The sequence below is a fragment of the Poecile atricapillus genome, chromosome Z (assembly GCF_030490865.1).
Source record: "Poecile atricapillus isolate bPoeAtr1 chromosome Z, bPoeAtr1.hap1, whole genome shotgun sequence".
NCBI classification, from domain to species: domain Eukaryota; kingdom Metazoa; phylum Chordata; class Aves; order Passeriformes; family Paridae; genus Poecile; species Poecile atricapillus.
This window is the reverse complement of record NC_081289.1, coordinates 28952501-28980255: the sequence shown is the minus strand read 5'-3', so window position 1 is coordinate 28980255 and position 27755 is coordinate 28952501. Positions and strand designations below refer to the sequence as shown.

At 45.9% G+C, this 27755-nt stretch overlaps 6 protein-coding genes and 1 long non-coding RNA gene across 7 annotated transcripts; 3 read left to right on the top strand and 4 right to left on the bottom strand.

The window, feature by feature from the left end:
• Positions 1-10: 10 nt before the first annotated feature.
• On the top strand, positions 11-4976 carry LOC131573089 (histone H2B 1/2/3/4/6). The gene is made up of 2 exons (XM_058826685.1): positions 11-621; positions 4881-4976. The coding sequence occupies exon 1, from the start codon at positions 161-163 to the stop codon at positions 539-541; it is 381 nt and encodes a 126-aa protein (XP_058682668.1). The 5' UTR covers positions 11-160; the 3' UTR covers positions 542-621; positions 4881-4976.
• Positions 1822-4870, bottom strand: LOC131573102 (uncharacterized). The gene is made up of 3 exons (XR_009276129.1): positions 3606-4870; positions 2854-2949; positions 1822-2159 (listed from the first exon to the last, which is right to left on the bottom strand). It is a non-coding gene; the product is annotated as an uncharacterized LOC131573102 (long non-coding RNA).
• Positions 4977-13447: 8471 nt separating the features above from the next.
• LOC131573081 (histone H2A-IV) lies at positions 13448-13951 on the bottom strand. Its single transcript, XM_058826676.1, has one exon. It carries the CDS (start codon positions 13855-13857, stop codon positions 13468-13470), a length of 390 nt encoding a protein of 129 aa, XP_058682659.1. The 5' UTR covers positions 13858-13951; the 3' UTR covers positions 13448-13467.
• Positions 13952-14062: 111 nt separating this feature from the next.
• On the top strand, positions 14063-14641 carry LOC131573091 (histone H2B 1/2/3/4/6). Its single transcript, XM_058826688.1, has one exon. The coding sequence runs from the start codon at positions 14205-14207 to the stop codon at positions 14583-14585; it is 381 nt and encodes a 126-aa protein (XP_058682671.1). The 5' UTR covers positions 14063-14204; the 3' UTR covers positions 14586-14641.
• Positions 14642-17660: 3019 nt separating this feature from the next.
• On the bottom strand, positions 17661-18310 carry LOC131573093 (histone H2B 1/2/3/4/6). Its single transcript, XM_058826690.1, has one exon. The coding sequence runs from the start codon at positions 18127-18129 to the stop codon at positions 17749-17751; it is 381 nt and encodes a 126-aa protein (XP_058682673.1). The 5' UTR covers positions 18130-18310; the 3' UTR covers positions 17661-17748.
• Positions 18311-18461: 151 nt separating this feature from the next.
• Positions 18462-18897, top strand: LOC131573086 (histone H2A-IV). The gene has a single exon (XM_058826682.1). It carries the CDS (start codon positions 18477-18479, stop codon positions 18864-18866), a length of 390 nt encoding a protein of 129 aa, XP_058682665.1. The 5' UTR covers positions 18462-18476; the 3' UTR covers positions 18867-18897.
• A 386-nt stretch (positions 18898-19283) lies between these two features.
• Positions 19284-19966, bottom strand: LOC131573073 (histone H1.11L-like). Its single transcript, XM_058826667.1, has one exon. The coding sequence runs from the start codon at positions 19949-19951 to the stop codon at positions 19286-19288; it is 666 nt and encodes a 221-aa protein (XP_058682650.1). The 5' UTR covers positions 19952-19966; the 3' UTR covers positions 19284-19285.
• Between the last annotated feature and the right edge of the window lie 7789 nt (positions 19967-27755).

Below are 27755 nucleotides of genomic sequence, written 5' to 3'. Positions count from 1 at the left end.
GACATCTTTTTCTGGACTGACCAATGAGAATGCGCGCGGTCAATGCTGCTCATTTGCATAGAGCAGCTATAAATACGTGGCGCACAGCCGTGCTCCTCACTTCGCCTCTGTGTTTATCTCCGAGCACTTCCGTGGTTTCGGGAGTCAAACCATTGCTGCCATGCCTGAGCCGGCCAAGTCCGCCCCCGCGCCCAAGAAGGGCTCTAAGAAGGCGGTGACCAAGACGCAGAAAAAAGGCGACAAGAAGCGCAAGAAGAGCCGCAAGGAGAGCTACTCCATCTACGTGTACAAGGTGCTGAAGCAGGTGCACCCCGACACGGGCATCTCGTCCAAGGCCATGGGCATCATGAACTCCTTCGTCAACGACATCTTCGAGCGCATCGCCGGCGAGGCGTCGCGCCTGGCGCACTACAACAAGCGCTCCACCATCACGTCGCGGGAGATCCAGACGGCCGTGCGGCTGCTGCTGCCCGGCGAGCTGGCCAAGCACGCCGTGTCCGAGGGCACCAAGGCTGTCACCAAGTACACCAGCTCCAAGTAAACGCCTGCTCAAAATACCCTTTAACCCAAAGGCTCTTTTAAGAGCCAGCCACTTTTTCAATAAAAGAGCTGTGCCGTCAAGTAAGAAACCTTAGAGTTATTGTGCAATCCTTAACTTACACGTTTTTTTTTTGTTTGGGGTTTATTCTAGTTTTTTAAGATTTTTTGGGTTTTACAAGCTGCCTAATTATTTTGTTAAAATTATTATTTTCATAAAATACTCTTTAGTTTACTGCATTAATGAACGTTTACAAACAAATATATTTGTGAGTGGTTTTATATTGCTGGGGGTATTGGGCTCTTTTTTAAGGTGATGCTTATTTTATGGTTTTCAGAATTTTCTAACGTTATATATAAGCAAAACCTTACTATTGCATGTTTCAATGTTTCATGTGTTGATGCAGATGTAGTTATAATACAGATATTTAGTTTTTTTATCAATATCAGTGTCTTCAGGGAATTAGCAGATGTAATGCGTTGTAACCGAAGGAGAGAAATCTTTCTGGAATTTTCTGGTAAGGACGGAATTGAAGTTCCTAGTGGATACTCATCCATTAATAAACAGCATTGGTATAGTAAGATCTACCACTTGATGGCGCTCAGCCTCTGGTTTTTGGGGGTTGGGATTATCTTCGCAGAAGTGAGAGATGAGTACAGCGCACTATAAAATAAGAGAATTTATGTAGCGACAAGTGACATTTACCTTAACCTCTTGCAAATAGCCCTGTGATAAATATAACTTAGAAGTACTTTCTAAAATCTCCTTTATCTTTCCCATTTGTCTTTATACTTCTATTGTAAATGTGATTTTTTTACAGTGACTTGCCTAACTTCTCCCCATGACTGCTTTATTTATTTGCTTTATCTTATTTGCTCTCCTTGCAAATAAGAAAATATGTGGAGATTATTTTTTTTTTACTTATCTGACTTTTTCTGCATTTATCTCTCACTAGCTGTAATAAAACCATTAAATACAAAGAAACTAGACCCTCTGGGCTGACTTTGTAAACTACCACTTTATTACATAGCTACTAATTAGGCTCAAACTGCAGGCCTTCTGCGTCACTCCCTGTCATTCTTGGATATTTACATACCACCATAGATGCAGATCAAAACCATTATCACTTTCAAACTGCGTCTGAATAATCCTAAATTTCCACTGTATATTCTGAACTTCTGAAAATACCTAATTCATACAGAGACCAGTGTTGCTGTGGGAGCAGACGAGAGACACAAAGCAGATCCATAAGAAACTTCATCCAAGATTTTATTGTGCCTGTACACAGCATTTTTATACCCTTCTGGCCATAGTGCACCCCGTTTAATTTGCCATCATCACACCACCCCTCAAGTCCCCTGGTGGAAGCACTGTTTTGAGAAAGTATCCCCAAAAATCCAAAATAGAGATGGATCTTGTTTTTTCATGTTTTTTTTTCTCAACACTGATGTTCTTTGTTTTCCTCTACCTTTATCTTCTTTTTCTTCTTCCCATGGACACACAAGAATCCTGCTGGCTTCTTCTTTCTGTTAACTCTTTCATCTGACCCATCTCAGCCACAGTTCCCCGTTTTCTTTGTATTTGAGCAGCAAACACAGCTGCCAAGGATTTCTGCAGGGCCCTTTGCAGAAATCCAGGCAAACAAGGGAGATACAAAACAAGATTTATAATCACCAGCAACATTGACAATCCGATTCTTAACCATGCTTTTAACCATACAGTGATGCCCCACCCTACAAAGAAACTACTTAACCATTCCCATTATTCATCCACCCATAAGTGAATAACTCTTTCTTTGAAGTCTAAACCACTCCTGTGACTTAATTTTTTTAAATCTTATGAATTCACAAACACAACATATCCTGATGTATGGTCTCAGCCAGTGTCATCCACATGCTCTGCTTTGGCTGTAGGACCATCCATCCTGTTCATTTTTGCACGCTCTAGGTAGGGCTTAATACAGAGAGCAGGAACCCAGCCAGGGCCATTGTCTGTCAAAACACAAACATATCCCCTTCCCCAAGTTATTAATTCCATGGGACCAGACCACACTCCAGTAAGTAAATCTTTAACCCACACCTTAATATTTCTACCAAAGTCTGCTTGTTTAGAATTCAGAGAGGAAAAATGATAGAAAATAGGAGACAACTGTGAATCAGGCAAGGGACTTTAAAAGTTTAAGACATAAACTGCCTTATCTAATCTCTCTTGAGGGGGTTCCTGTTGCATGCCCCCTTTCTCTTTTTCATTTTGGAGCTTAAGAATGCCATGAGCTGTTTCAGTGATTGCTTGGCCCGTAGAGGCATGCGGGATACCTGTAGAATGATCAATGCCCCAAGCACAGAAAACCATTTGCAGTTTTTGAGAAGCATAGGCTGGGCCATTATCTGTCTTTATGTGTGATGGAGCTCCTAAAATAGAAAAAGCATGACAAAAATGATGAATAGCATCACGAGCTGCTTCTCCTGTAAATGATGATGCAACCATTGCATGAAAGTGTCAATTGTGACATAAACCTACTTAAAACTACCAAATTCAGGTATTCTGGTAACTCATTGCAGCATTTACCTGTTGCAAATCACACAAAAGTCTCCATTTCCCTGATTTATTTCATTTATTTATTATTTATAAAAAAAAGGGGGTATTCCATGGGCTGAATGATTTTTCAGTATGTCCAGCTTGCAGCTGCTCTGCTACCAATTCTTGCAGGGCAGCAAGCTTTTCAATAGTGAGGTGCCACTGACTCACCCAGACAGACCATGTCAGGGCCTGGATGTTTAAGGCCCTGCATCCCAGTAGCCCCTGCTAAAAATATGTAGTGATTTTGACACCCCACTGAGATAAGCAATCTGCCCCCCCACAAATTATGTTGGGAACTAACAACGTAAGGCCTGATGTTAGGCTTGTTGGCCATCAGGGTGTTTTACATTAATCTCAATGGCAGACAGAGCACCTGTAGTTGAACCACCCCGTTCAATAATTCCAGAACCCTTTTGTGTAAGAGGCCACATCTGAGGCCAGTAAAGCTGTGAGATTATAGTTACATCTGCTCCTGTGTAAATCAAACCTGTTATTGTTATAGTCTCTGCATGATGTCCCTTGGCTGTGATGACACATGTTCTTTCCAGACATTTCTCTGGCGCTTTCTGAGTCCAAAATACTCGAGGTGCTCTTGTAGATCTAAAACCTCCAGTGCCACCACTCCGGTTCACTGTATTTGGAATACAACTCACAAAGGGAACAAGTTGAGCAATGCAAGTACCTTTCGGAATGATAACAGGGGGTTCACTAACAGATAAAATAGCATGAATTTGTCCCAGGTAATCAGCATCAATAATCCCTAAAAGTACATAAATACCTTTAATAATACTGCTTGATCTCCCTATCAAAAAAGCACTCAGCCTGCGTCCTATGGGACTATAGGCATCATGAGGAACTTTGCATATTTGTTTTATTGCAATACCTACTGTGTACACGGTGGGTATATCTATGTATTTACCTCTGTGGAGCCCCTTATGGCCCCTGAATATTGTCCACAAATTGACAGCTTTTCAGTGCTGGGAGAGCTTGTGGTTGTTGTCCCCCCACACTGCTTTGTGCTCTTCTTCCAGTTTCCCTGCAACAGCTTTCTGTTTGCATTGTTTAGTGTAGTATCCAGATTTACCACAGTGATTGCAAATAGTCTTACAGCTCAAATTTGTTTTAGCTTTCATCTTTTGCTCATTATTTTTTGGGCCTTGTGCCATTCCCCGTCCTTGCTCTTTGGGAGCAAAACATTTCTGTTTTGGAGGTGCCAACTCCATTGTTTTAATTACAGCACTGATGCCTATTTGTTGAGCCTGTGCCAAAACCAGAGGATCCCACTGGGCCTGTAACTGTGGGTCACCAAAAGGCCCAGTGCCCATCAAGGCATCAACTCCCACCCCATGACAGGGGTGTTGCTGTGGGAGTTGCATATTGTTTAAGGCAGCACTCTCGACTAACTCCCTCCACATATCTTGAAATATATCATACAGTACAGGTTCAAACAAAATCATAGCAAGGTGTCTTATATCATGTGGAGCAAGCCTATAAACATTAATAACATGAATCAATCGCATTACCTCAGGAGAATTAACACCAAATTGGGCGACCTTTGACAGAAGGGATCGAACAAATCCCCAGGAAAATGCTTTATGTGTATAATTCTGTCCTGTGTTAGGAGTTGCTTTGGGAGCAGGAAAGGCTGTGTGATCATTACTAACAACATCTGTATCAGCGCTCGGTGCATTGGTCGTTGCTGGCGCACCTAGTTTTTCTATTAAGTCCCCATTACACATCTCCATTGCCTTTTCCTTGACAGATTCCCAAAACTGGGCAGGGTCGAGCGGCATCACAGACACTTCACAAGGAGGTAAAGTCCAAGAAGCAGCAAGCTTAGATCTACTACAAGATTTCCGAGAGGCAGATCCACGCTTCTGGACAGAGTTTCTCATCTCTGGCAATTCATCATCTTCTCTGTCAGAATCAGGTAGCGGAGGAGAGACTCCCAACAGCTCCGTTCCTTCATCTGACTCAGAAGAGAGCGGGGGGGCAGACGGCCAGGCTTGTGTCTCTCCCAAGGTCAGCTCTGCTAACTGCCGGGCAGGAGGAAGGTATCTGCGCCTCGCATTTAACTCCTGCTGTGCAGGAGAAGGATACAGCGGTTGTACGCGGTCTCTCTGAGACAAATATCGGCGGGTATTGCTCCGTGGCCGCTCAGTCCCCGCATCAGCAGAGCCTGACGAATCCCCCACGGAAGCGACTCCCGCAGGCTGTCCCCCAGGGAGGGGCACAGCAGCAGACCGAACCTCAGCCATCTGTTGTTGCCCACCAGCTCCCGTGCCTTGCCCTGGCTGTCGTTCCACCTTCTGCTTCATCCTCCACTCTCTTAAAACATCATAAAGCTGTCTCCATGTCGTAGCTAAATTTACAGCTGCTTTGTCCCCTTGCGAGATCACATCCCACAGTCTGTCCCCAACGGCTTTCCACCATCTAACAGAAAAAGCTGTATTTACATCAGTGCCGAAATTTTGGGATTTAGCCCATAGTAACATGCTACGAAGAGCATCATCTGTAATTTTAATGTCTTTGCTTTGAAGCAAAGCTTTCCACGCAGACAAAACTGTGCTCTCTTCTCTTGATAAGTTCGAGCCCATTTTCCTCTAACTGATGGCTCACCTGGTAAATATGCCAGATGCCAGAGGCCTCACCGGTCTGTGCTCCCCGTGGCCCACTGGAGCTCCAATTCCGGATGCCAAATTCTCTGGGTCCGGAGCCCTTTGGCTGCTCCCCTCGCTGCTCTCTGGGTCCTGCAGGGCTCTGCTCCCCCCGTCCGTCCCCACGGGTCTGTTGTGTTCCACGTCACCAGACGCCGCTGTGGGAGCAGACACGACACAAAGCAGATCTGTAAGAAACTTCATCCAAGCCATTATTGTGCCTGCACACAGTGTTTTTTTACCCTTCAGACCCCATATTGCACCCCATTTAATTTGCCATCACCACACCACCCCTGAAGTCCATTGGTGGAAGCACTGTTTTGAGAAAGTATCCCCAAAAATCCAAAATACAGACCTTGTTTTTCCGTGGTGTTCCTTGCAGCACAGATGTTCTTTGTTTTCCTCTACCTTTATCTTCTTTCTCTTCTCACGGACACACTGGAATCCTGCTGGCTTCTTTCTTTTAACTCTTTCATCTGACCCTCAGCCTGCTGTGGGCCTTCTCCAGACCACAGAATCACAAAAGCAAACTTTCTAGTATTGACTTCCATATTCTTTGGTAGTACAGGTAATGAGACAGGCACCAGGTCTCATAAATCTGTCACCTATTACCTAATAAATGTTCATTTCAGTTTGAAGGGTTATGGGGACTTCTCAGACTGGATTTCAGATATCCAGTGGGAAGAGGCATTCTCCAAATGTAACTGGAATAGGAAAATGTTGTTTTGCTTGAAATGATGTTTTGAAATGAATCTTGAAATGGTGTTTTTCTATCTCTCCAAGTGCTTAAGTGCAAACTCTGAAACATAGGTTGCTTATTCTGAGTGCCTGTATATATCTAGTACCTTAAAAGACTAATAAACCATTGTGTATTCCAGTCTCTAGGCTTTTTCAAGTTTTCCTGGGTCACTACAAAAGCACAAAGTAGTGCTCATATTTTGACAGTTGAAGATGGTCACCAGAAGAATTTTTCTGTGGCTATTCTGTAAAATCAGTTGTGTAAAAATACCCCAGTGGAAACTACAGCTACCATGGGAAAGCCCTGCTGCCTGATTTAAAGTTTGAGCTCAGTGATGCCTTTTGGCTTCCCAGCTCATAAGTGTTTGTTTTGCCTTTCCTGTGTTTGTGTGCTCCATGCTGCACCCTTCATTAGAAGCTGTCACAGAAATTCAGAGGATTTTTTTAATAGATTGTTTCAGTGTGTGAAATTATTTCTAGGCCTATGAAACCCTTTCCTAAAAAGAAAACAAAATGTTGCTGATTGATTCTTTTAATTTCAGTATGAATGATAAGGCAATATTAGGGGGGTATAAAGTGACCACAGCATTTGACATCAGATCTGATTGTAACATAACTCATTTTTCTAACAGGGCTGAGAACAAAGTCCCTGAACTGACAAAGAGCTACTACCATGGAAAAATTTTGAACTTGTTTTCACCAGAGGTAAAAGTGGTAGGATTTAAAGCTCAGCAAAAAAAAAATCTTAAAAATTTCATACCACAATAGGATGAATATTCAAAACCACTAGTGCAACTACTGGGAGTAGAAAATCATATGAAAGCTTATTATTCCATAATTCATGTTCTTTACTGTTCTTTCCTATTTATTTCAGAGCAGTCCTCTTTGTAAAGACACCCTACCTAGATGACATCACCCAGCACCAGTAAGAGGGCATGGTGTTCAAATACATCACCCTGGTAGAGCAGGTATTATTGTTGCTGCCACCAAACCATGAAGGAACTAAGCAGATGCCCCCTCTAACAATTTTCCTGCCCTACGTTCCTCTTGGAAGATCAGTTTCCAATTCATTGAGTAAATAGTTTCTTTATCCAGTATGCAGAGCAGATAGAGCTGAGTGCCTTCAAAGAGGAACCCCCTATAGCAGATTGCAACCCAAATTATGTCTGTGACACCCATCACCCAATCCCCAAATCCAATAATTTCATTCTTGATGGTGGTCCCTTGACATCATATTGAGTTTTTTGGTCACAGGGCTGACCTCCTTCTGAAGTTATCTCATTATTTGGTTTGGTTCCCTGGCCCAGCTTTATTCTGCTTCTGTCTTGCCAGTTTCAGCTTGTTCTGTGTTTGTGATATTATTTTTATCAAAAAGTTTACACTGCCATCAGCTCATGTGCCCTAGGGCTCCAACTTGTTGATCATCCAGTGCAAAGTTATTAATCCAAACAATTCTCAGATTTGAGAAGTGCTTGAACACAATCTATAAACAGGCCCTTCATATTGTCTTTTAATCTACCTTCCATGTTTACCTTCAAAACATCTCTTGATTCACAACAGCTGAAATATGGGGAATATTCACACCTGGTAATACAAACATTTTTGTCAAAACCTTTTTTATTTTATCAGCACGCAACTTTTTGCATCTCAAATGATCAAAGTGACATTACAGTTAAATCTTTTTTTTTTATTATTTGTAGCAAATAACCAGAAAAAAAAAAAGAATACTTAAGAACAACACAACCAGTTACAAAAATTTCCCCTATTTTATTTTTACTAGAAAAAGAAAGTCAATATCACTCCTGGGAGAACATATATCTTCTCTAGACGAACATCCCCACAGTAAAATTTATGTTTATTCATCATGTTTAAAAAAGAAAACACTCTCTCTTTTTATTTCTGCAAAAGTGAAATACACCATCTGGGGAAACGTGTATCTGTATTCTCTAGTTAACTGAATGAACAGTGAATCAGAAATGAGAAACAGATGCCAAACACTTGGATCAAAAGGTGAAATCACAGACTCTGTAGCAATTTTCTCCTACTTCTTGGAGTTTTGTGGGATTTTTGAGGGTTTTTGATTTTGGTGGGGTTTTGTTTGGCTTTTTTTAATGCTTGTTTTGTTTTTATTAATGAAGTAAAGCAATATCTGCTCTCAAACCTGAAATAATTTCTTTTAATGGCCACAGAATATAATTACCTGACACCCAAAAGAAAATATTTCAGTGTTAGTTTCTCAGAGGCTTTCTTTCCCATTTTAAATAGGAGATATTATATTTGAAAACAATTACAGTTGCAGGAGAAAATATTAACTGCAGCTAGGGAAAAATATTTGGTCTTACACTCACCTTGATGTAATGTTTTTGGCCAGTGGTGAAAATCTGCCCAAGTTAGATAGTAAAAGAGAAAAATTGAGACTTCAGGTTCCAAAACTTGGTCTAAGGATTATGCCATTCACAGAACAACACAGCTCAAATGACACAAATATCTCACTGGAGGGCTGAAGGTAGATGGGAATGCAGCTGGGAACTTCTCTCTTCCCAGCTCACACACCTATGGGGAAGGAAGAATCATCACAGGGAGCAGAGGCAGCTCTTTCCTCAGGAACTGAGGTCACAGAGCTAGAGGCCTATGTAGGTGGAAAGGGTGTTTTCAGTTAGATTTCTTTCATGGCTACAAAGAACTGAATTATTTGACTGCAGTGCTATCAAAGAGGTTGTTCCAAAAGCATTCCTTGTCAAAAATTATAGAAGGTATCATTCAAAAAACTTCATACTTTCATTTTTAATTGAAAATCTCAGGAAGCAATTCTGAACATAATGCATTTTACAACTAGAAAATAAGTAGATTGAAAAGGGTTGCAGAACAGATCAGAATTTTAATCCCACATAAAAATCCACAGCCCTTTTGTGCTTGTACTCCTACTTATTTTACATTAGGATTTTTTTACTTGCAAAGGTCATAGGAAAATGGAAGAAATAATTCCTGAAAGAAGAAAGCACACATAGAGTGTTACATCTGAAATGTGAACTTCAAACAGATGAAAGGACATTGACCTCCTTTTGTGCAGTATCAGAACTGTGAAGAAATGCACACATCTCTGGTATTCAGCCTCTTTTCCTTTTGTGGCAAATAGCAGCCATGCAACAATAAACAATCTGAACACTCCACATGATCAAGTTTTGGTTGCTTTTAGTTTTTTTCCTTATGCTCTAGGGACACAGCAAGGTTATTCCAATTAGAAAAGAGGACAAAAATTGCCATGAGAATGGCATAACTCAAATCCTTCAACACATCAAAATACATGTTTAAACAGAGATGCCTCTGCCCGTGCTCCCTGCAGCAGCAGACTGGACAGATTTCATCACAGGCAGACCTGGGTGCCCAGACAGCTGAGCTGGCTCAGGATGCCAAATTTATCCTGGTCTGTTCTACTCTACATTCAGGGATTCAGGATTCATTTTGAAATCACTGTTAAAACCCCCATGAAAGAAGTGAAAAGGTCACATTTCACAGGCATATGCAGCTGCTGGAGTTTTAGCCTTAAGTGATACTTACATGTCACTCGAAACCTCATGAGATGTGTATGTGTTGTACTTCTGACTTACCACAGCAGCTCACGTTTCTCAGCAGGAAATGGCATGGGATAAAGAACAAGGGGAAACACCAGGAAACTGCAAAGGAGCTGGGATTAATTTACAGCATTTATCTGAACTGAATAATGTCTACTTTTCTGCTTCACCCTACAACCCTGACAATGGTAAAGTAAAAAATACTTTAACTGAAGGCTGGGGTGAAACTGAAGAGGAAACATCTTGTTCCTGGATTTAAAAATCCAGGGCCGTTCTCTATCCTTCCAGAAGATATCCAAGCCTTTTCATTGCCTTTCCCTGCTTCTCCCAGGGGCCACTTGCAGCTCAGGGTGTTGGTGGAAGCCACAGAGTAGCACAACCTGTTGAGCTCCAAAGCTGAAACACCCCCATTCCCACTGGGAAATCCTGCTCCATCCTGTTACCCCACCCTGCCATTTCCCCTTGAGAGGAATGATGGATTTGTCTTTACAAACAAGCTGCGGGTCTGCTGATAGATGAAACTAGCACTGAGAGATAAAAGGAACAATTAAGGGGATGGATTCCAATGATTGATGAATGGAAAAGGATTACAAAGCCTTGATAAACAAACTGTAGGTTTGCTAGTAAATGGAATTGGATATTGAAAGTTGAAAGAGACACTGGGGAAACACCATAAATTCCATAAGAATTAAAAATTAAGAGGGAGGGTTATACATTCGAGGGGAATTTTATGTATCAGGCATTCTGGGAAATCTGTACCTCTCAAGTACCTCAGCCAATGGGGAAAGAGAGAGGGACTTGTAGTTGGGAAATAAAGATAATTTAGAAATCGAGATAAAAAAACTGAGAGACCCCAGGGGAATGCCCCATGGCCTCTCCCTTTATTTGAATAAAGTAAAAGGACTCCTCTGTCGCCTTTTTGGACATAAACCTCTGGTGTTTGTGGATTAATTTTCCTGCCACCCTCCTCCCAGAGGCGCATTAGTCCTTAAATCACCATCCCTGATCCCAGGACAAGGAGCAGGAAAATATCAGCTTGTCAAGGCCTGACCAACAAATACAAAGGATTTCGTTGTTGCTGGAGAAATGATGGTTCCTGGTGGGAACCATCCACTCTGTTACTCACCTCCCACACTCCCCCACTGCTGTATTTATGCAGCAATGGGATAACTCAGCTTCAGCCCAGCTCTCCTCCTTAACGTGCCCAAATCAAACTCCAAAGATTAAATTGCAAAACGCACAACTAAGGGGAAAAAAAAAAAAAAAAAACAACCACAAATTCGTATGTGATTCCTTTATTTTAAGGCACAGCCGGGAGCCAGAGTGCATCCTGCTGTTCCAAACTGCGCTCAGACTCCTTCCCTCAAGCACAGGGGGTGGCAGGGGGAGAGGGAGGTGAGTGGGGGATGCGCCATCAGTGGGCAGCATTGGGGGGGTTGGTGATGCCCTGCCCAAAAATCTGTCCACTCAAAGTTGTTAAGTGCTCCCATTTTCACCTTCCTCTCCCAGTCTGGTGTTGCATAAACAAGTTATTGTCAAATATCCAGAAGGCCATCTGTGCAGATCAAAGGAGGCTGCCCGTGTTCACACCAGCTCTTTTAGGAAAGACATTTTCAAAGTTGTTCTGCTCTCTTAGCCCAATTTTGGTAAACCACATCTCTAAAGCATTTTCACAATAGTGTCTGGCTGCAAAATATACCTTTGAGGTCCTGCAGCCCTTCATAATTTAGACTTCACGTAGCCCTATCTTTATTTTCTGGCTTTATTTCCCACGTTTGTAACTCAATACTACAACTACATAATGACTAAGCACATTCTTTAGCAGAAAAAAATGAGGGGAATGACAACAATAATTGTTAATTACATATCTTTTCCTGACTATTACCACCGTACACTTAATACCAGAGAATTCTTTTGTAAGGAAAAGAAACCCACAAAATCGTTCTGTTGGAAGTTTCTTGAGATACAAACTGGAATTTTATTCCAGTCACACAACATAGAGATGATGCACACACGGTTTTTCTTAGAAGTCTTTCCCATTGTTTTCTAGAATCCAATATGCAGAGAACAATTTTATGTGGGACAAACATATGTAGACCTCCTTCCCCTGTGGAAGGGTGAGCTTATCGCTGCCTGTTTTAGGGAAATTAAATTCAGTGAACACCAGGTCACAGATGTTAGTCACATCTACTTTTCCCTATACTGGAGGATGGAGATGGGGAGAGACATGGTCATGTTGAAAACTGCTCCTGCTGCTGCAGCACCACAAGCTGCAAGGGAAAGACTCATGAAGCCAAGAAGCTGCTGGCTTCTGCAGCCATGAGCAATAAGGACAAATAAGCCAGGAGGAGCCCAAATAAAGCCAGAAGGAAATTGGAAGCCAGCAGGACAGCACCAGAGAATTAAAAGGAACACTGTGACCTGCTGTAATAGCAGCAGCTTTTCTAAGACTGACTCACTTTCTCCCAAAAACAAATGCCGGCTCGAAACTGCCCGTATCACAGGGAGAAGAGGGCGTGGATCCAGTGATCAGTGCCACAAAAACGAAATCGAAAGAGATTGTACTCTTTCCAGTGTAACGCAGTGACCATCACAGGTAATGTATTGGCACATCACATCAGGCCGCTCCTTGGGAACACTGGCAATTCATACCTGCCTGAAACCTTTCCCAGTGCTCGACAATCCTGCTAAGGAAAGCCGGTGGGACAGCTTCATGAGCGAGTGTTGAAAGGCACCAAAAGTGGAGCAATCAGGAGCCCGAGGCTAGGAACACGCCTTCTGTTGACAAACAATCTGTTCAAGGTCACTGCCAGAACCACGTTATACTATTTAGGGGATTAATTCTGCAAGTTTTACTTTTCCATTCACCCCTCTGAAACACGATGGTACAACAGTGACTACCTTCTCCTTAGTACTCTTAAAGGAAACAGGAACAACCCAGATTGCTAAAGAGTCTCTAATGTTCTCCTCTAACACGTACTGAACAGAGCACTTACAGCAAAGTCGGAGCTAGCTGACCAGGACAAGTGATATTCACACCACTATAAAACTCCTAGTTCACATTGTTAGCACATTGAAAATATCAATACATCAACCAAGAAAAAAAAATTAAGAAATCTAAAAAGGCATGAAATCACAAAAAATCAAGGTAAAAAAAACCTAGAGTTGTTTTAAGAAAAAGGAAACTAGCAGTAAACAGTCTCGGTCAAGAAACAGGGAGAAGGAAATACAGAAGAGCGAAATTAAAGACTTAAAGAAAATACAAACTTACGTATCTGTCTCCTTCCAGTAGAGAACTAAAACAGCAGTGACACAACCCTTTATGACGAATGTGGGCGGCTCTGAAAAGAGCCTTTGTTTTACGATGAGCCACAAAAAACATTTACTTGGCTTTAGCCTTGTGGCTGTCGGTCTTCTTGGGCAGCAGCACGGCCTGGATGTTGGGCAGCACGCCGCCCTGCGCGATGGTCACCTTGCCCAGCAGCTTGTTGAGCTCCTCGTCGTTGCGGATGGCGAGCTGCAGGTGGCGGGGGATGATGCGCGTCTTCTTGTTGTCGCGGGCCGCGTTGCCCGCCAGCTCCAGGATCTCGGCCGTCAGGTACTCCAGCACGGCCGCCAGGTACACCGGGGCGCCGGCGCCCACGCGCTCCGCGTAGTTGCCCTTGCGCAGCAGCCGGTGCACGCGGCCCACGGGGAACTGCAGCCCGGCCCGCGACGAGCGCGACTTGGCCTTGGCGCGCGCCTTCCCGCCCTGCTTCCCGCGCCCGGACATGGCAGCGATTTCAGCGGCACCGGCAGCAGCAACAACGAACTCAGGAAAGCCGGGAACACCGAACGAACGCTGAGCCAGAGCCCCGCCTGCTTTATATACAACTGGGCCGGAGCGGCAGCGCCCGTTCTGATTGGCCGCGAGAGAGAAATCGCTCCACGGCCAATGGGAGAGCGGCTCGGGTCGTGGCCAATAGCGAATCCCGGCGCCCCGCGCGGAGCCGAGGGCCAGCCAATCGCGATGCGGCGCTGCCGGCAGCGCTGCTATAAAGGCGGCTCCCGAGGCCGAGGCGCTGTCGTGAGCTGCTGGTCGCTGTGTCTGGAGCGAGTGAGGGATCTGTGGTTGCTGCCATGCCTGAGCCGGCCAAGTCCGCCCCCGCGCCCAAGAAGGGCTCTAAGAAGGCGGTGACCAAGACGCAGAAGAAAGGCGACAAGAAGCGCAAGAAGAGCCGCAAGGAGAGCTACTCGATCTACGTGTACAAGGTGCTGAAGCAGGTGCACCCCGACACGGGCATCTCGTCCAAGGCCATGGGCATCATGAACTCCTTCGTCAACGACATCTTCGAGCGCATCGCCGGCGAGGCGTCGCGCCTGGCGCACTACAACAAGCGCTCCACCATCACGTCGCGGGAGATCCAGACGGCCGTGCGGCTGCTGCTGCCCGGCGAGCTGGCCAAGCACGCCGTGTCCGAGGGCACCAAGGCTGTCACCAAGTACACCAGCTCCAAGTAGGCGCTTGCTGCGTCCTTCACCTGATATTTACAACCCAAAGGCTCTTTTAAGAGCCACCCACCTTCTCAGAAAAAGAGCTTTAATTTCTTTATTTCAGCAGAATTTTTTTTTCAGTGTATTCTGTGCCTTATAAATGACTGTTTATTCCCAAATATCGAAAACAACTTTAGTTAAGTAATGCAAATATAAGACCCTACTTTGATCCTATTAGGTTTTTTTTTAGGCTTGCATATTGTTTTCCTTACTGAGCCCTTCTATTTACTGATAAGCTTTCATTTTTCCTCTTATGTAGGAGTTGCTTCAATTGCCAGGCCTTTCAAGGGCACCTTCTCTGTGCCATCCACCTCCTATATACTGTAAATCAGCCAGTCCTGTCTGAAAGGAGGGACTTCAAAAAGTTTGGTGTTTTCCGCCCTCGGTTTCAACCGTGGCCTCTACCCTCTCATATCTCTCACAGACAGATACCATGTATTTCAAAGGTGCCTTCTTAAATTTATTTATAGGGAAATACTTTTTTCTCTTTTTAACCGTTTTATAGGTGTTCCCGATCTGAAAAATAAAATTTAAAACAAATGCCTTAAAATATTAATAGAGCATTTACCTATGAATTCATTTTATTAGTTGAACACTTTTAACAACTTGCTGACTACTTGAGAACTAAATAGCATAAAGTGATTTCTTAGTCCCTGCTGCCCCCTTATGGGTGTTCCCAGCTTTTTTTTTTTTTTACTAAGTCTCATTATACTGAGCTCCTGCATATTAAAAATTATTTTATAAACCCCTGTAAGGTTCTAAATTTCATTTGCATTAATCCTCGAGGCTTTGCAGACAGTAACGTGTTTCATGAACAGTAGGTGAGGGCTACAAAGTAAGGAATGAGAAAATGCAAAGTCTCAAGTATTACGGATTTTACATCCCTGTGACTGTGCCTGAAGACAGCTCTTAGCAAAGAGCAAGTACATAAACCACTGTGTCTGCAGTTACCCCGGGAGAAAAAGGTATGCACTTTAAAAATATACCTGGCTACAAAATAGAGGTAAAAGTCCTACAGTTCATCACAAGCCTTACTGTCTTACTTCAAACTATCAGGAAAAAGAAACCTAAAATTATAAGAGCTCAAAAATTATATATAGATACGTTCCCAGAAAATAAAGGCTCCCTCCTCTAACTACTGAAAACGTATTCATTCCATAGCAGTGCTACAGCTCCTTTAATTGTGCGTGTAGTGGCTCTTAAAAGAGCCTTTGGGTCCGTGTGAGTTGCCTTCGTGCCTGGCCGGGAAGGGCTGCGGCAGGAGACTCTTCAGGCGCGCTCGCCGCGGATGCGGCGGGCCAGCTGGATGTCCTTGGGCATGATGGTGACGCGCTTGGCGTGGATGGCGCACAGGTTGGTGTCCTCGAAGAGCCCCACCAGGTAGGCCTCGCTGGCCTCCTGCAGCGCCATGACGGCCGAGCTCTGGAAGCGCAGGTCCGTCTTGAAGTCCTGCGCGATCTCGCGCACCAGGCGCTGGAAGGGCAGCTTGCGGATCAGCAGCTCCGTCGACTTCTGGTAGCGCCGGATCTCGCGCAGCGCCACCGTGCCGGGCCGGTAGCGGTGCGGCTTCTTGACGCCGCCCGTGGCCGGCGCGCTCTTACGGGCAGCCTTGGTGGCCAGCTGCTTGCGGGGCGCCTTCCCGCCCGTCGACTTACGCGCTGTCTGCTTCGTGCGCGCCATGGCCCAGCCCCAGCACAAAGCCGATCGCCCCCAACACACCACACACTGCGCCAGCGGCCCCGCGCCCCCGACATTTATAACCCGCCGCCCGCTCCCATTGGCCGCCCGCGCGGCACCGCCCGCCTGCCATTGGACGCTTCGCTCGAGCCCGGGAAAAGGCCCCGCCTCCGGGCCGGGAAACGCGCCCCGTGCTCGCCCCGGCCCGGCCCCTTCCCGCAGCCCCTTGCCAGGCGGGGGAGGGGCGGCGGCACCGCAGCGAGCGCTACGGTGCGCTCCCGCTGCCCGAGCCCTCTTTCTTTGCAAAGCCGCTCCACCCGTGTCTCGGCCCGGCCTCGGCACCGCTGGCTAAAGCTGTCGCCGCCGCCGCCGGCCGCCTCCTTCCCCGAGGACTCGCGGCCCCTTCCCGCTCGGCAGCCGCGTTCGGTCGAGGGCCGCGGCAGAAAGGCGGAAGGCGCAGGCGGCGGCCGACTTTTGCCCGGCCAGGCCCAGCTTGCCCGGCTGCCGCCCCGGCCCGGTGGCAGCGGCGCGTCTGTGGGAGGGGCGCGTCTCGGTGAAGCGCGGGCTGCGAGGCGCGAGCGGCACCAATCAGCGGCGCGGCGGGAGACGCGTGAGGCGGCCGGGCCCGCCCGCGGGGAGGCTCCGCGCAGTCCTCACTCAGGTCGGACCGAGCGCGGCAGCGGCCCCGGCCCTGCCCGCCCGCCCCCAGCGCCGCCCGCTGCTCGGCGGCTGAGTCTGTGCGGAGCGGGGACAGAGACGGTGGGGGAGCGGACGAAAGCCGGGAAAGAGGCACGCTTGGGACCCTGTGCTTGGTGCTAGCGACTGTGTAGATCTGCATTTTGGGGACGAAAACGCAGAGCAGCGTTTCGCCTTTTTTCCCCCGGTCGCTTATGAAAACGCAATTTGCGGGTAATGAAGGGGAGCACGTATCCATCTCGGATCCTTTTGCTCCTAATTAAAGAACTGAAAAGTAAGGCCACAGGGTCGTCTGGAACTGCCTGTGCCTTTAATGCCTCCGACTGAGACTTCCGTTAGCGTAGCTCTACCGGAAAACACGACGTACCGGCGCTCAGAGCATTGGTTTTGGCCGTTAAGACCAGCGACAGCATTTCCTAAGCTGCTTCCCTTACACTGTAAACATACACGGAAAGAAGGTTCCTGAGACTTTTAAGAGAATTAAGGACGCTGTCAGGTTCGTTGAAGCAGATGCAGGACATAACCGTCTACCGCGAATACTGCAAAACCTACTTTCCTTGAGTTCTACGGTACCATTACAGCGCAGCTACACATTTCCCCCCGCCCTAGGCATCCCCTTCGGAAACAAAAAAAATAATGGGACAATAAATCGGACAGGTAAACACTCGCATCAGCATCAGCTCTTTTGCTGAGAAGGTGGGTGGCTCTTAAAAGAGCCTTTGGGTTGTAAATATCAGGTGAAGGACGCAGCAAGCGCCTACTTGGAGCTGGTGTACTTGGTGACAGCCTTGGTGCCCTCGGACACGGCGTGCTTGGCCAGCTCGCCGGGCAGCAGCAGCCGCACGGCCGTCTGGATCTCCCGCGACGTGATGGTGGAGCGCTTGTTGTAGTGCGCCAGGCGCGACGCCTCGCCGGCGATGCGCTCGAAGATGTCGTTGACGAAGGAGTTCATGATGCCCATGGCCTTGGACGAGATGCCCGTGTCGGGATGCACCTGCTTCAGCACCTTGTACACGTAGATCGAGTAGCTCTCCTTACGGCTCTTCTTGCGCTTCTTGTCACCTTTTTTCTGCGTCTTGGTCACCGCCTTCTTGGAGCCCTTCTTGGGCGCGGGGGCGGACTTGGCCGGCTCAGGCATGGCAGCAACCACAGGTCCCTCACTCGCTCCGAACACAGCGACCAGCAGCTCACGACAGCGCCTCGGCCTCGGGAGCCGCCTTTATAGCAGCGCTGCCGGCAGCGCCGCATCGCGATTGGCTGGCCCTCGGCTCCGCGCGGGGCGCCGGGATTCGCTATTGGCCACGACCCGAGCCGCTCTCCCATTGGCCGTGGAGCGACTTCTCTCTCGCGGCCAATCAGAACGGGCGCTGCCGCTCCGGCCCAGTTGTATATAAAGCAGGCGGGGCTCCGGCTCAGCGTTCGTTCGGTGTTCTCGGCTTTCCTGAGTTCGTTGTCGCTGCTGCCGGTGCCGCTGAAGTCGCTGCCATGTCCGGGCGCGGGAAGCAGGGCGGGAAGGCGCGCGCAAAGGCCAAGTCGCGCTCGTCGCGGGCCGGGCTGCAGTTCCCCGTGGGCCGCGTGCACCGGCTGCTGCGCAAGGGCAACTACGCGGAGCGCGTGGGCGCCGGCGCCCCGGTGTACCTGGCGGCCGTGCTGGAGTACCTGACGGCCGAGATCCTGGAGCTGGCGGGCAACGCGGCCCGCGACAACAAGAAGACGCGCATCATCCCCCGCCACCTGCAGCTCGCCATCCGCAACGACGAGGAGCTCAACAAGCTGCTGGGCAAGGTGACCATCGCGCAGGGCGGCGTGCTGCCCAACATCCAGGCCGTGCTGCTGCCCAAGAAGACCGACAGCCACAAGGCTAAAGCCAAGTGAGCACCGAAGAACAAAGGCTGCAGACTTTTCACAAAGACAAGCCCAAAGGCTCTTTTCAGAGCCACCCACTTCTTCCTGAAGGAGCTAAATTCCTATGAAATATCGCAAACAATACTATAAGTGTAATGGCTTCTGGGTTATTTGTTGTTAGCACCCCTCACTTTCACCATCATTCCTTTATACATGGTATCAGTAATTATTGTAGTAATTACCCTCTATATGGTGGCAAATTATATTTAAAAATATTGACCTTGTGTTAACTATTGGAAAGGGTATTTCTAAAGCTGCCATTATCCCCAACTCCTCACACTATAGTATAAATACACAAACTCATGATTTCAGCACTTTTAAAAGAGAATGTGGGTGGCTCTTAAAAGAGCCGTTGGGTTTAAATGCAGAGCAAGACTTCCTCAGCAGCTTTACTTCTTTTTAGGAGCCGCCTTCTTAGCCTTGGCCACTTTTGCCTTTGCAGCTTTTGGCTTGGCTGACTTGGGCTTCACCGCCTTCGCCTTAGCCGGGCTCTTCGCTACTGCCGCCACTTTCTTGGGCTTGACAGCCTTTGTTACTTTCTTTGGGCTCTTGGCCGCTTTCTTGGCCGCCGGCTTCTTGGCTTTCTTGGGACTCTTCGCTGTCACCACCTTCTTGGGCTTCTTGGCAGCGCTGGCGGGTTTCTTAGCCGCCGGCTTCTTGGGCTTAGCTGCAGTTTTCTTTTTGGGGGCTTTTTCCTTCACTTCCCCGGGTTTCTTGCTGAGGCGGAAGGAGCCGGAGGCGCCGGTGCCCTTGGTCTGCACCAGGGTGCCCTTGCTGACGAGGCTCTTGAGCCCCAGCTTGATGCGGCTGTTGTTCTTCTCCACATCGTAGCCGCCGGCGGCCAGCGCCTTCTTGAGCGCGGCGAGGGAGAGCCCCTTGCGCTCCTTGGAGGCGGACACGGCCTTGGTGATGAGCTCGGTGACGCTGGGCCCCGCGGGCTTGCGGGCTTTGGAGCCGCTCGCCGCCTTCTTCGGCTTCTTGACGGCAGCCTTGGCGGCGGGGGCCGGGGCGGCGGGCGCTGCCTCAGCAGCGGGAGCGGGCGCGCTCTCGGACATGGCGGCGCTGCGTGGACGCGGCTACGGCGGCACCGCCGGCGCCCCCTTTTATAGCAGCGCGGCGGGCGCTGATTGGTCCGCTCCGCCGCTCGCCCCGCCCCCTGCCCCGCTCCCCGCCGCCCGCCCTGTGTTTCTTCCCTGGCAAAAAAGTGGATTTTTCTTAAAATATCCTGGACCGCCGCACCCCCTTTCTGAGAATTCCTGTTGAGGACAGAGGATATTTCTGCCTTGCGGCGTTTCTTTGAACCGAGACTTGAAATGAGTTTCAGGCAAGTCAGTAATCTCCGAGTTTGGGGATTGCACGTAGAGCTGGAGCTTAAATTTTTTCTCTCTCCTTTTGAATTAAAACTTTGCTTCTGACACTACTGTCTCAGTGACATCGGATACACATTTCCGAGAGGGTTTTTCATCGAGGTGTTGAAAAATGGGGGTAATCTCGAGACCTTATCTTAGCGTAAATTAGCTTTGAAAAGATGCAAGTAACACAAGGTAGTCAGTTGGCTCTGTATCTGGGTTAGGAGCTGTTCTCCATAACGCGACTTCATCTCTTCAAAATAATGAAACTTTTGGACACAGTGTCCTATTTATCTCCAGCAGGACTTGGTAAAAAGTAGAAGAAAGACATTTTTTACCAGAAACTTTAACATGAAAAGCAGCCCTCTTAAATAATCAGCTATCTTTAAAGCCCCAGAATAACATATATAAGTTGCTTCTCTGTCCCCCTTGGTTTTCTATGCCTTTGTATTAATATTTTAATGAGCTGTATTCCAAATTTTTCCCCACAATGCTTCTTTTCTCACTGCACAGTAGGCAAACGTATTCATGTGTATGTTCTCATTTAAAGGTAGTGTTTATTTTTTTGCTTACTTTTACATTATTATTCAGGAATTTTGCCAGCCACAATCAGCAGTTTTACAAAAAGAAAAGCATGATAAAATCATGTTTTATTTAAAACTAAAAACATGTTTTTGTGATGAAAAACCAGTTGTAAAGCTGCAGGCATTTCTTTAATAAAATAATATCATTCAAGTGACTTAAGCAAACAATTTTCTCCTCAGAACTGCCGAGAGAGGCAATGGCATGGCTTTTTCCAATGTATGACAATTGTGATGTGGGATAAATTGAATACACATAAAAAGGATTTTTCTTGAGATGAGTTTGATAGCAACTGGACAGTAATGTTTGAATATTTGTAGGACAGTGTGGGAAAGAATCAGAGTCCTAGGTGATTGATTCATGTGATTATAAATGTAGTTTTTTGGCTTCTTTCAGTTTATCTTTTGATAATAAAATATCATACACTGTCTTGTGAAGTTTTGATGATGGTGGGGTCAGTTTTATGAACTTGTCAGTGGTACTAGATTATCTTGACTGGGGTGTACTTAACGACAGTCAAGAGATGTGGTGGCATTTCAGAGAGGCTTTTTTCGAGGGAGGACAACCAGCAGAATAACATCATATGGGAGAAGATAAAACCAGAAGATGGTGTGGATTTGTTTTTGTCCTGATGCTATATTCTGTGGTAGTTTCATCTCCTGAATCAACTGTGAATTTCAGTTGTCAACTACATTTGCACAAAAGTGAATCTCTTGGGAAGGACACACACCACTGGGGAGAGGTTTCTGGGTGATAATTCTGTAGCACACATATTTCCTTCAAATTCTGTATCTTAATACATTCTAATCACTTGGAGTCTCTAATTCCTTTACCTTTAAATTCTTTTGAACCTTTGCAAATGCATTTTCCTGAATTTAGGCTAGGCCTCTAGCTTACTTCCAAACACCTGATGTAGCAGCACATTCCTGGAGCAGTCCATGTGCTCTCCTATAAGCTACTTTTCCTGGTCTTCCAAAATTTTGACTACCTATCTGGACTTTTTAAATTTTGTTTTTCACAGCCAGAGACAGTTAATTTTAGGCTAAGCAAAGAAGGAAGTGGAAAGAGATCTTTTGAAGGCTTTCAGATAGAGGAGGGAGGAAGAAATAAGTTTAATTCCTTTAATTAATGGGTGAACTTAAAAAAAAAAAAGTAAATCATTGCTTCAAATATTATAATGTGCTCAGTAAAAACAAAATGATGTCTTTCTTCTATTTTCCCCTTTAAAAAAGTTGTCAAGCTAACAGACCATTTATTAAATACCAATTGGCCTTGGGCTGATTGATTGAAAGACCAGGAGCACAGATAGTGATTTCCTTGATCCTTCTGGTAACAGAACAGTTTTTAAATACAGTGGACAGAGATATTTGGAAGTGGTGGACCAGGAGAAAGCTTCCTTCTCCTTCTGAAAATATAACAAGTAGGACTGGCACCTTCTACAACAGGAATGAGGCCCTGGAAGTAGAAGGCCAGACAACTGATGAGGTGAGCCCTTCAGGGATATAGGGTCCCCCTAAGCCAACACCATTTGTACCCCACATCAAGACCTCCTCTGTCTTGAGGAAGAGTAATTGCAATCAGACACTCCCTTCTGCAGGGAGAGAAGGGCCTGGTATGTCAGCCTGACTGGTTTTCACACATCAGGCACAAAGAGTTAGAGTGACTGAAGTAACATCAGGCTGTCAGCAGTGGGGTTTAGCAGGGCTTCACCCTCACCCAGTTCTCTGTGTCTTCATTAGCAACTTGGATGCAGGGCTCAAAGGAATACTAAGCTGGCCATTGACACTAAGCTGGGAAGAGTTGTCAGCTCCCTCGAATTCAGAGAGGCCCTGTAGAGAGACCTTGGCAAATTAGAGACATGGGCAATCACAAACCATACGAAGTTTAATAAGGGCAAGTGCTGGAATCTGTACCTGAGACAGGACAATCCTGGTTGTGTTTACAGACTGAGGGATGTGAAGCTGGAGAGCAGTGCCATGGAAAAGGACCTGGGTATTCTGGTCGATGGCAAGTTGAACATGAGCCAGCAGTGCCCTGGATGCCAGGAGGGCCAATCCTGTCCTGGGGAGCATCAGGCACAGCATCACCAGCTGGGCAAGGGAGGGGATTGTCCCCTCTGCTATGCACTGGTTGGCCTCACCGCAAGAGCTGTGCACAGTTTTGGTACCAGAGTATAAAAAAGACATTAAGTGATTAGAGAGCATCTGTAGAAGGGCCACAAGGATGGTGAAGGGTCTGGAGGGGAAGCCATATGAGGAGCAACTGAGGTCACTTGGTCTGTTCAGCCTGGAGGAGACTGAGGGGAGACCACATCATCACAGTCTGCAGCTCCCTCAAGAGGGGAAGAGGAGAGGCAAGCACTGATCTCTTCACTCTTGTGACCAGTGACAGGACTCAAAGAAATGCCATGAAACTGAGTCAGGGGAGGCTTAGGTTGGATGTCAGGAAAAAAGCTTTTCACCCAGAGTGTTTGGACACTGGAGCAGGCTCCTCAGGGCAGTGGTCACAGCACCAGCCTGACAGAGCTCAAGAAGCATTTGGACAACACATTCAGGCACAGGGTGTGACTCCTGGGGTGTCCTGCACATGGCCAGTAGTTGGACTTGATGGTGCTGATGGGTCCCATCCAACTCAGCATATTTTATGATGCTATGATTCTATGAAATTTTTCCAAAGTTCAGTCAGGAATTCAAGAACTCCCTATTCTCCTATTCTGGTATGGATAGATGCTTTCAGGAAGGTCCTTCCTATGGTTCCTATGATTTGGTGCACTACGGAGTCACACCATGATTTGTGTTGGAAGGGTCCTTCAAAGATTATCTAAGCCATGTCATGGGCAAGGACATCTTTCACTAAACCAGGTTGCTCAAAGACTTATCCCGTGTGGCTTTGAAATCTTCCATTGAAGGCATTAACAACTTCTCTTGGCAACTTGTTCCAGTGTGTCCCACCACCTTCATAATGAAAAATTTCTTCCTTGGAACTTATCTAAATCTAACTTCTTTCACTTCTAAAACTTTCCCCTTTTCCTGTCACTGCAGGCCTTGGTGAAAAGTCTTTCTCTGTCTTATAAGTGCTCTTCAAGTATTGAAATGCCATACTAAGGTCTACCCAGAGCCTTGTCTTCTCCAGACCTAACATCCACCACTCTCCCAGCCTTTCCTCATGAGAGAGGTGTTCTTGCTCCCTGATCATTTTCATGGCCCTCCTGTGGACTTCCTCCAAGTCTTTCTTGTACTGGGGACCCCAGAGGTAGATGCAATACCAGAGGTGAGGTCTCATTAGTGGAGTGAATGAAGAGAATCACCTCCTTTAACCTGCTAGCTGTGCTTTTTTTTTATGCAGCCCAGGATACAACTGGCTTTCTGAGCAGCAAATGCACATTGCCACCTCATGTCCAAATACACCACCCATATCTCTGAATCTTTCTGTGCAGGGCTTCTTGTAATCAGTTCATCCTTCAGTCTGTACTGATATTTGGTATGGCCCTGACCTGAGTACAGGGCCATGCATTTGAGATTGTCAAGCTTCACAACGTCCACATGGGTCCATTTCTCAAGCCTGTCCAGGTCCCTCTTCATGGTATCCCTTCCCTCCAGTGAATCAATGGCACCACGGAGCACGGTGTTACCCACAAACTTATGGAGGGTGCACTCGATCCCACAATGTTATTGATGAAAATATTAAATGATATCTGTATTGTAACTACATCTGCTAATTCCCTGAAGACCCTGGGATGAATCCCCTTAGGTGCCATGGATTTGTGTATATTCAGGTTCCTCAGATGGTCTTGAACCTGATCTTTTCTTACAGTAGGGGAAGGACTTTGTTCCCCTGGTTTATGCCTTGAGTTTCACAGACTTAGGAGATGGGAAAGACAGACTGCCAGTGAAAAGTGAGGCAAAAAAATTTGTTGGGTACTTCAGTCTTCTCTATGCCAGTAGTCACTAAATCTCCTGTCTTTTTTATTTGGGGGCCCATTTTACTTGGTCCTCCTTTTCTGATCAGTGTACCTACAGAAGCCCTCATTATTCTTCACACCCCTTGCCCCATTCAGTTACAGAAGTACTTCAGCTTTTCCGATTCCATCCATACACACCTGGACAGCACCCTATATTCATCCCAGGATATGTATCCCTGCTTCCACTGCCTGTGCATTTACTTCTTGAATTTCAGTTTGACCACAAGGTCTTTACTCAGCCAGATTGGTCTTATATCTTCCTAGCCAGCTTTCTTACATGTGGGAATCAAGTGTACTGGCTCCATTGGACAAATGTCCTTAAATAACTTTCAGGCCTGTCCTTCTCCTTGATCCCTGAGGGCAGTTTCCAAGAGGTTTTCGTATCCTGTTTTCTTAAGCAACTGAATGTTTACTAAATTAAATATCTTGTCTCTCTGGTTTGCCTGGCCCATATCCCTCAAATCTGTGATAGGTCTGGACTCAGGCAGCAGCCCAGGTTACCACTATTTCTTGACATCTTTCATTAGTTATTTTTTGTTGGCAAGAACGGGTCAAGTAGTGCTTCTCTTTTGGTTGGACTTTTTTTCACCTGGAAAAAAAAATTGTCTTCAACATGCTCTAGGAGTCTCCTGGATAACTTGTGGCTTTCTGTCCCACATTTCCAGCAGATGTCAGGTTGACTGATGTTCCCCAACAGGAGCCTGTGAATATGATGGCACTTGTAGTTGAAGAAAGAAGCTTCATCAGCATCCTCCATCTTTTGTTTGAGTGGCCTGTGGTACATACCATCCATGAGGTTTCCTTTTATGGCTTGGCCTCTAGTTTTGCACCCAGAAGCTCTCAGCTGTCCATCACTGTTTTTCTAATACAGTTCTTTGCAATCAATCCACTTATTTACTTTTTTTTGGTTTTGTTTTTTTTTTACATAGAAGACAACCTGCCCCTGCCTTTCTTTCCTGATCCTTCTGAACAGTTTATAGCCATCAATTTCAGCCCTTCAGTCTTGTGATTAATCTCACTGAGTGACCTGTGACTGTGACTGACTTTCAGTGTTTGCTCAGGAGGATGTATGGAGACATCCAGCTCACAGATGCAGCTGAGGAGCAGGAATGCAGCCTAGATATGCACACTTCAAACAGCGTGATCAAGTCATGTGTGAAGCCTGTAGCTGCAAAGCCCCACTACCATGTTTTTCACCTGGGGCTGCCTAAGTCTGCACTGTAACTGCAATATTTTCTCAAACCCTTCCTGATGTTTGTGCTACGTGATACTTCATCCATGTTGTGCAGATAAATTCATTCTGACTTTTGGGTGCTTAAAAAAAAAAAAACTTCATAATTAAAGTCACAGAGTTACGGCAACTCAAACATGCCCTTGATGTAAATTGCAGACTTTGTGTGATTTGAAAGACATCTTTTGTCCATGCAGGATGGATTTTATTTAAAAACTGATTTATCAAGATATTCTAAACCATAATACATTGTTACATTAGTAAGAAAACTTAATGTCTCAATAGGGAAGAACTTATAATTACATACTATTCAGTTTACAGCAAAGGACTCCTCCCCGTGACAAAAGTTTTTGTATTTGTCAAGATTTAAAGGCCCCAGATGGAACAGCAATCTCTCAAAATAAAAAGTCCATGGGCAGAGTTAAGGTAGGCATTAGGAAGGAAATTTAAATATTACACAGATACAGCTTGCTTTTATTTTTTTTTAATTACCTTCTTACAAAAATACTCAGATTTCTTCAACAGTTTGATTTTAGTTCAAAGCAAGAGAGAAATATTTCCTAGATCATTCCAGACTGCAAAGTTGTTGATTACTTCTGAGCTCAGTTAAAGAATTTCAAGAATCAGTTCAGACCAATCAATCAATCCATTGAATTGCTATAAATGTTTTCTTAATATTTGATGCACAAGGTGGGTGGGGTAGGGACTGTGACAGTGACTGGCAGCAGCCACAACATCCTGGATCACTGAGCAAATCTGCTGGGATGGTGTTGGTATGGGGTTGAGCCGGGAAAGTGGAGCCAGTGGAGTCAGAGATTCACAGGCACAACATGGAGGGTAAAACCTGAGACTGGTTTCAACCTGGGGTTCAATACAACCCCAAAGTCAAAGTGTTAAAACCAGCAGGGGGAGTGCAGAGTGCCAAGTCTGAGAAAACTTGAAAAACACATCACCTTCAAATCTGGCAAAGGAAAAGGGAGAAGGAATGTCCAACCAACAAGAAGGCTATTTCCCTTATGGGAACAGAGTCCACTTGGATGCAAAGGTATGAGCAGAACTGCGATTAAATCTGCCCGTACACTGTTACTGTGATGAAATAAGCATTTTTGCTCTGCTCTTCTGGCTCAGGGTCAGATTTTCCAGCGTGTGAAACCAGCAATGGGGACCAGCTTCCCTACCAAATGTCATTCTGTGTTCAGGGAATCAGTTGTTCCATGAATCTGAAAGAACAGAAGAAAGTTAGGAGAGGAACAAAATGGTCAAATGTCTCTGTGGGCTGCTCCTGCAGGTAAGACAATATTTTACAAGAACAAAAATGTGTTAAAATCTCTGTCTGAAAAGTGCAAATGTTTCTCATTGTCTTTGCCATCCCCATTCCCTTGATATCATGTTGGTATATCCACCCTGAGCAATGCATTCAGCTTACTCATTTATAGCTCTTCACAGGATATTTTTCTATGATATTTTTCTAGAAGGAGGTCAGACTGTGTGGGCTCTTATGCTTCTGTCTCTTCCAGATGCAGTTTGATAAGTAACTCCCAAAGAAAAAGTGATTTATATTGCCTGGGTTGGTTTGGGATTGGTTTTCTATGGTGTGGTTTTTTATTGTTGTGGTGGTAAGGTTTCTTGGGGTTTTTTGGGAGGGTTTTTGTAGGGGGTTTTTGTTGTTCATGGGTATTTGTGTGCTGAGGGTTTTTTTTTATTTTGGTAGGTTTTGGGTTTTTTTTTACTTTTTG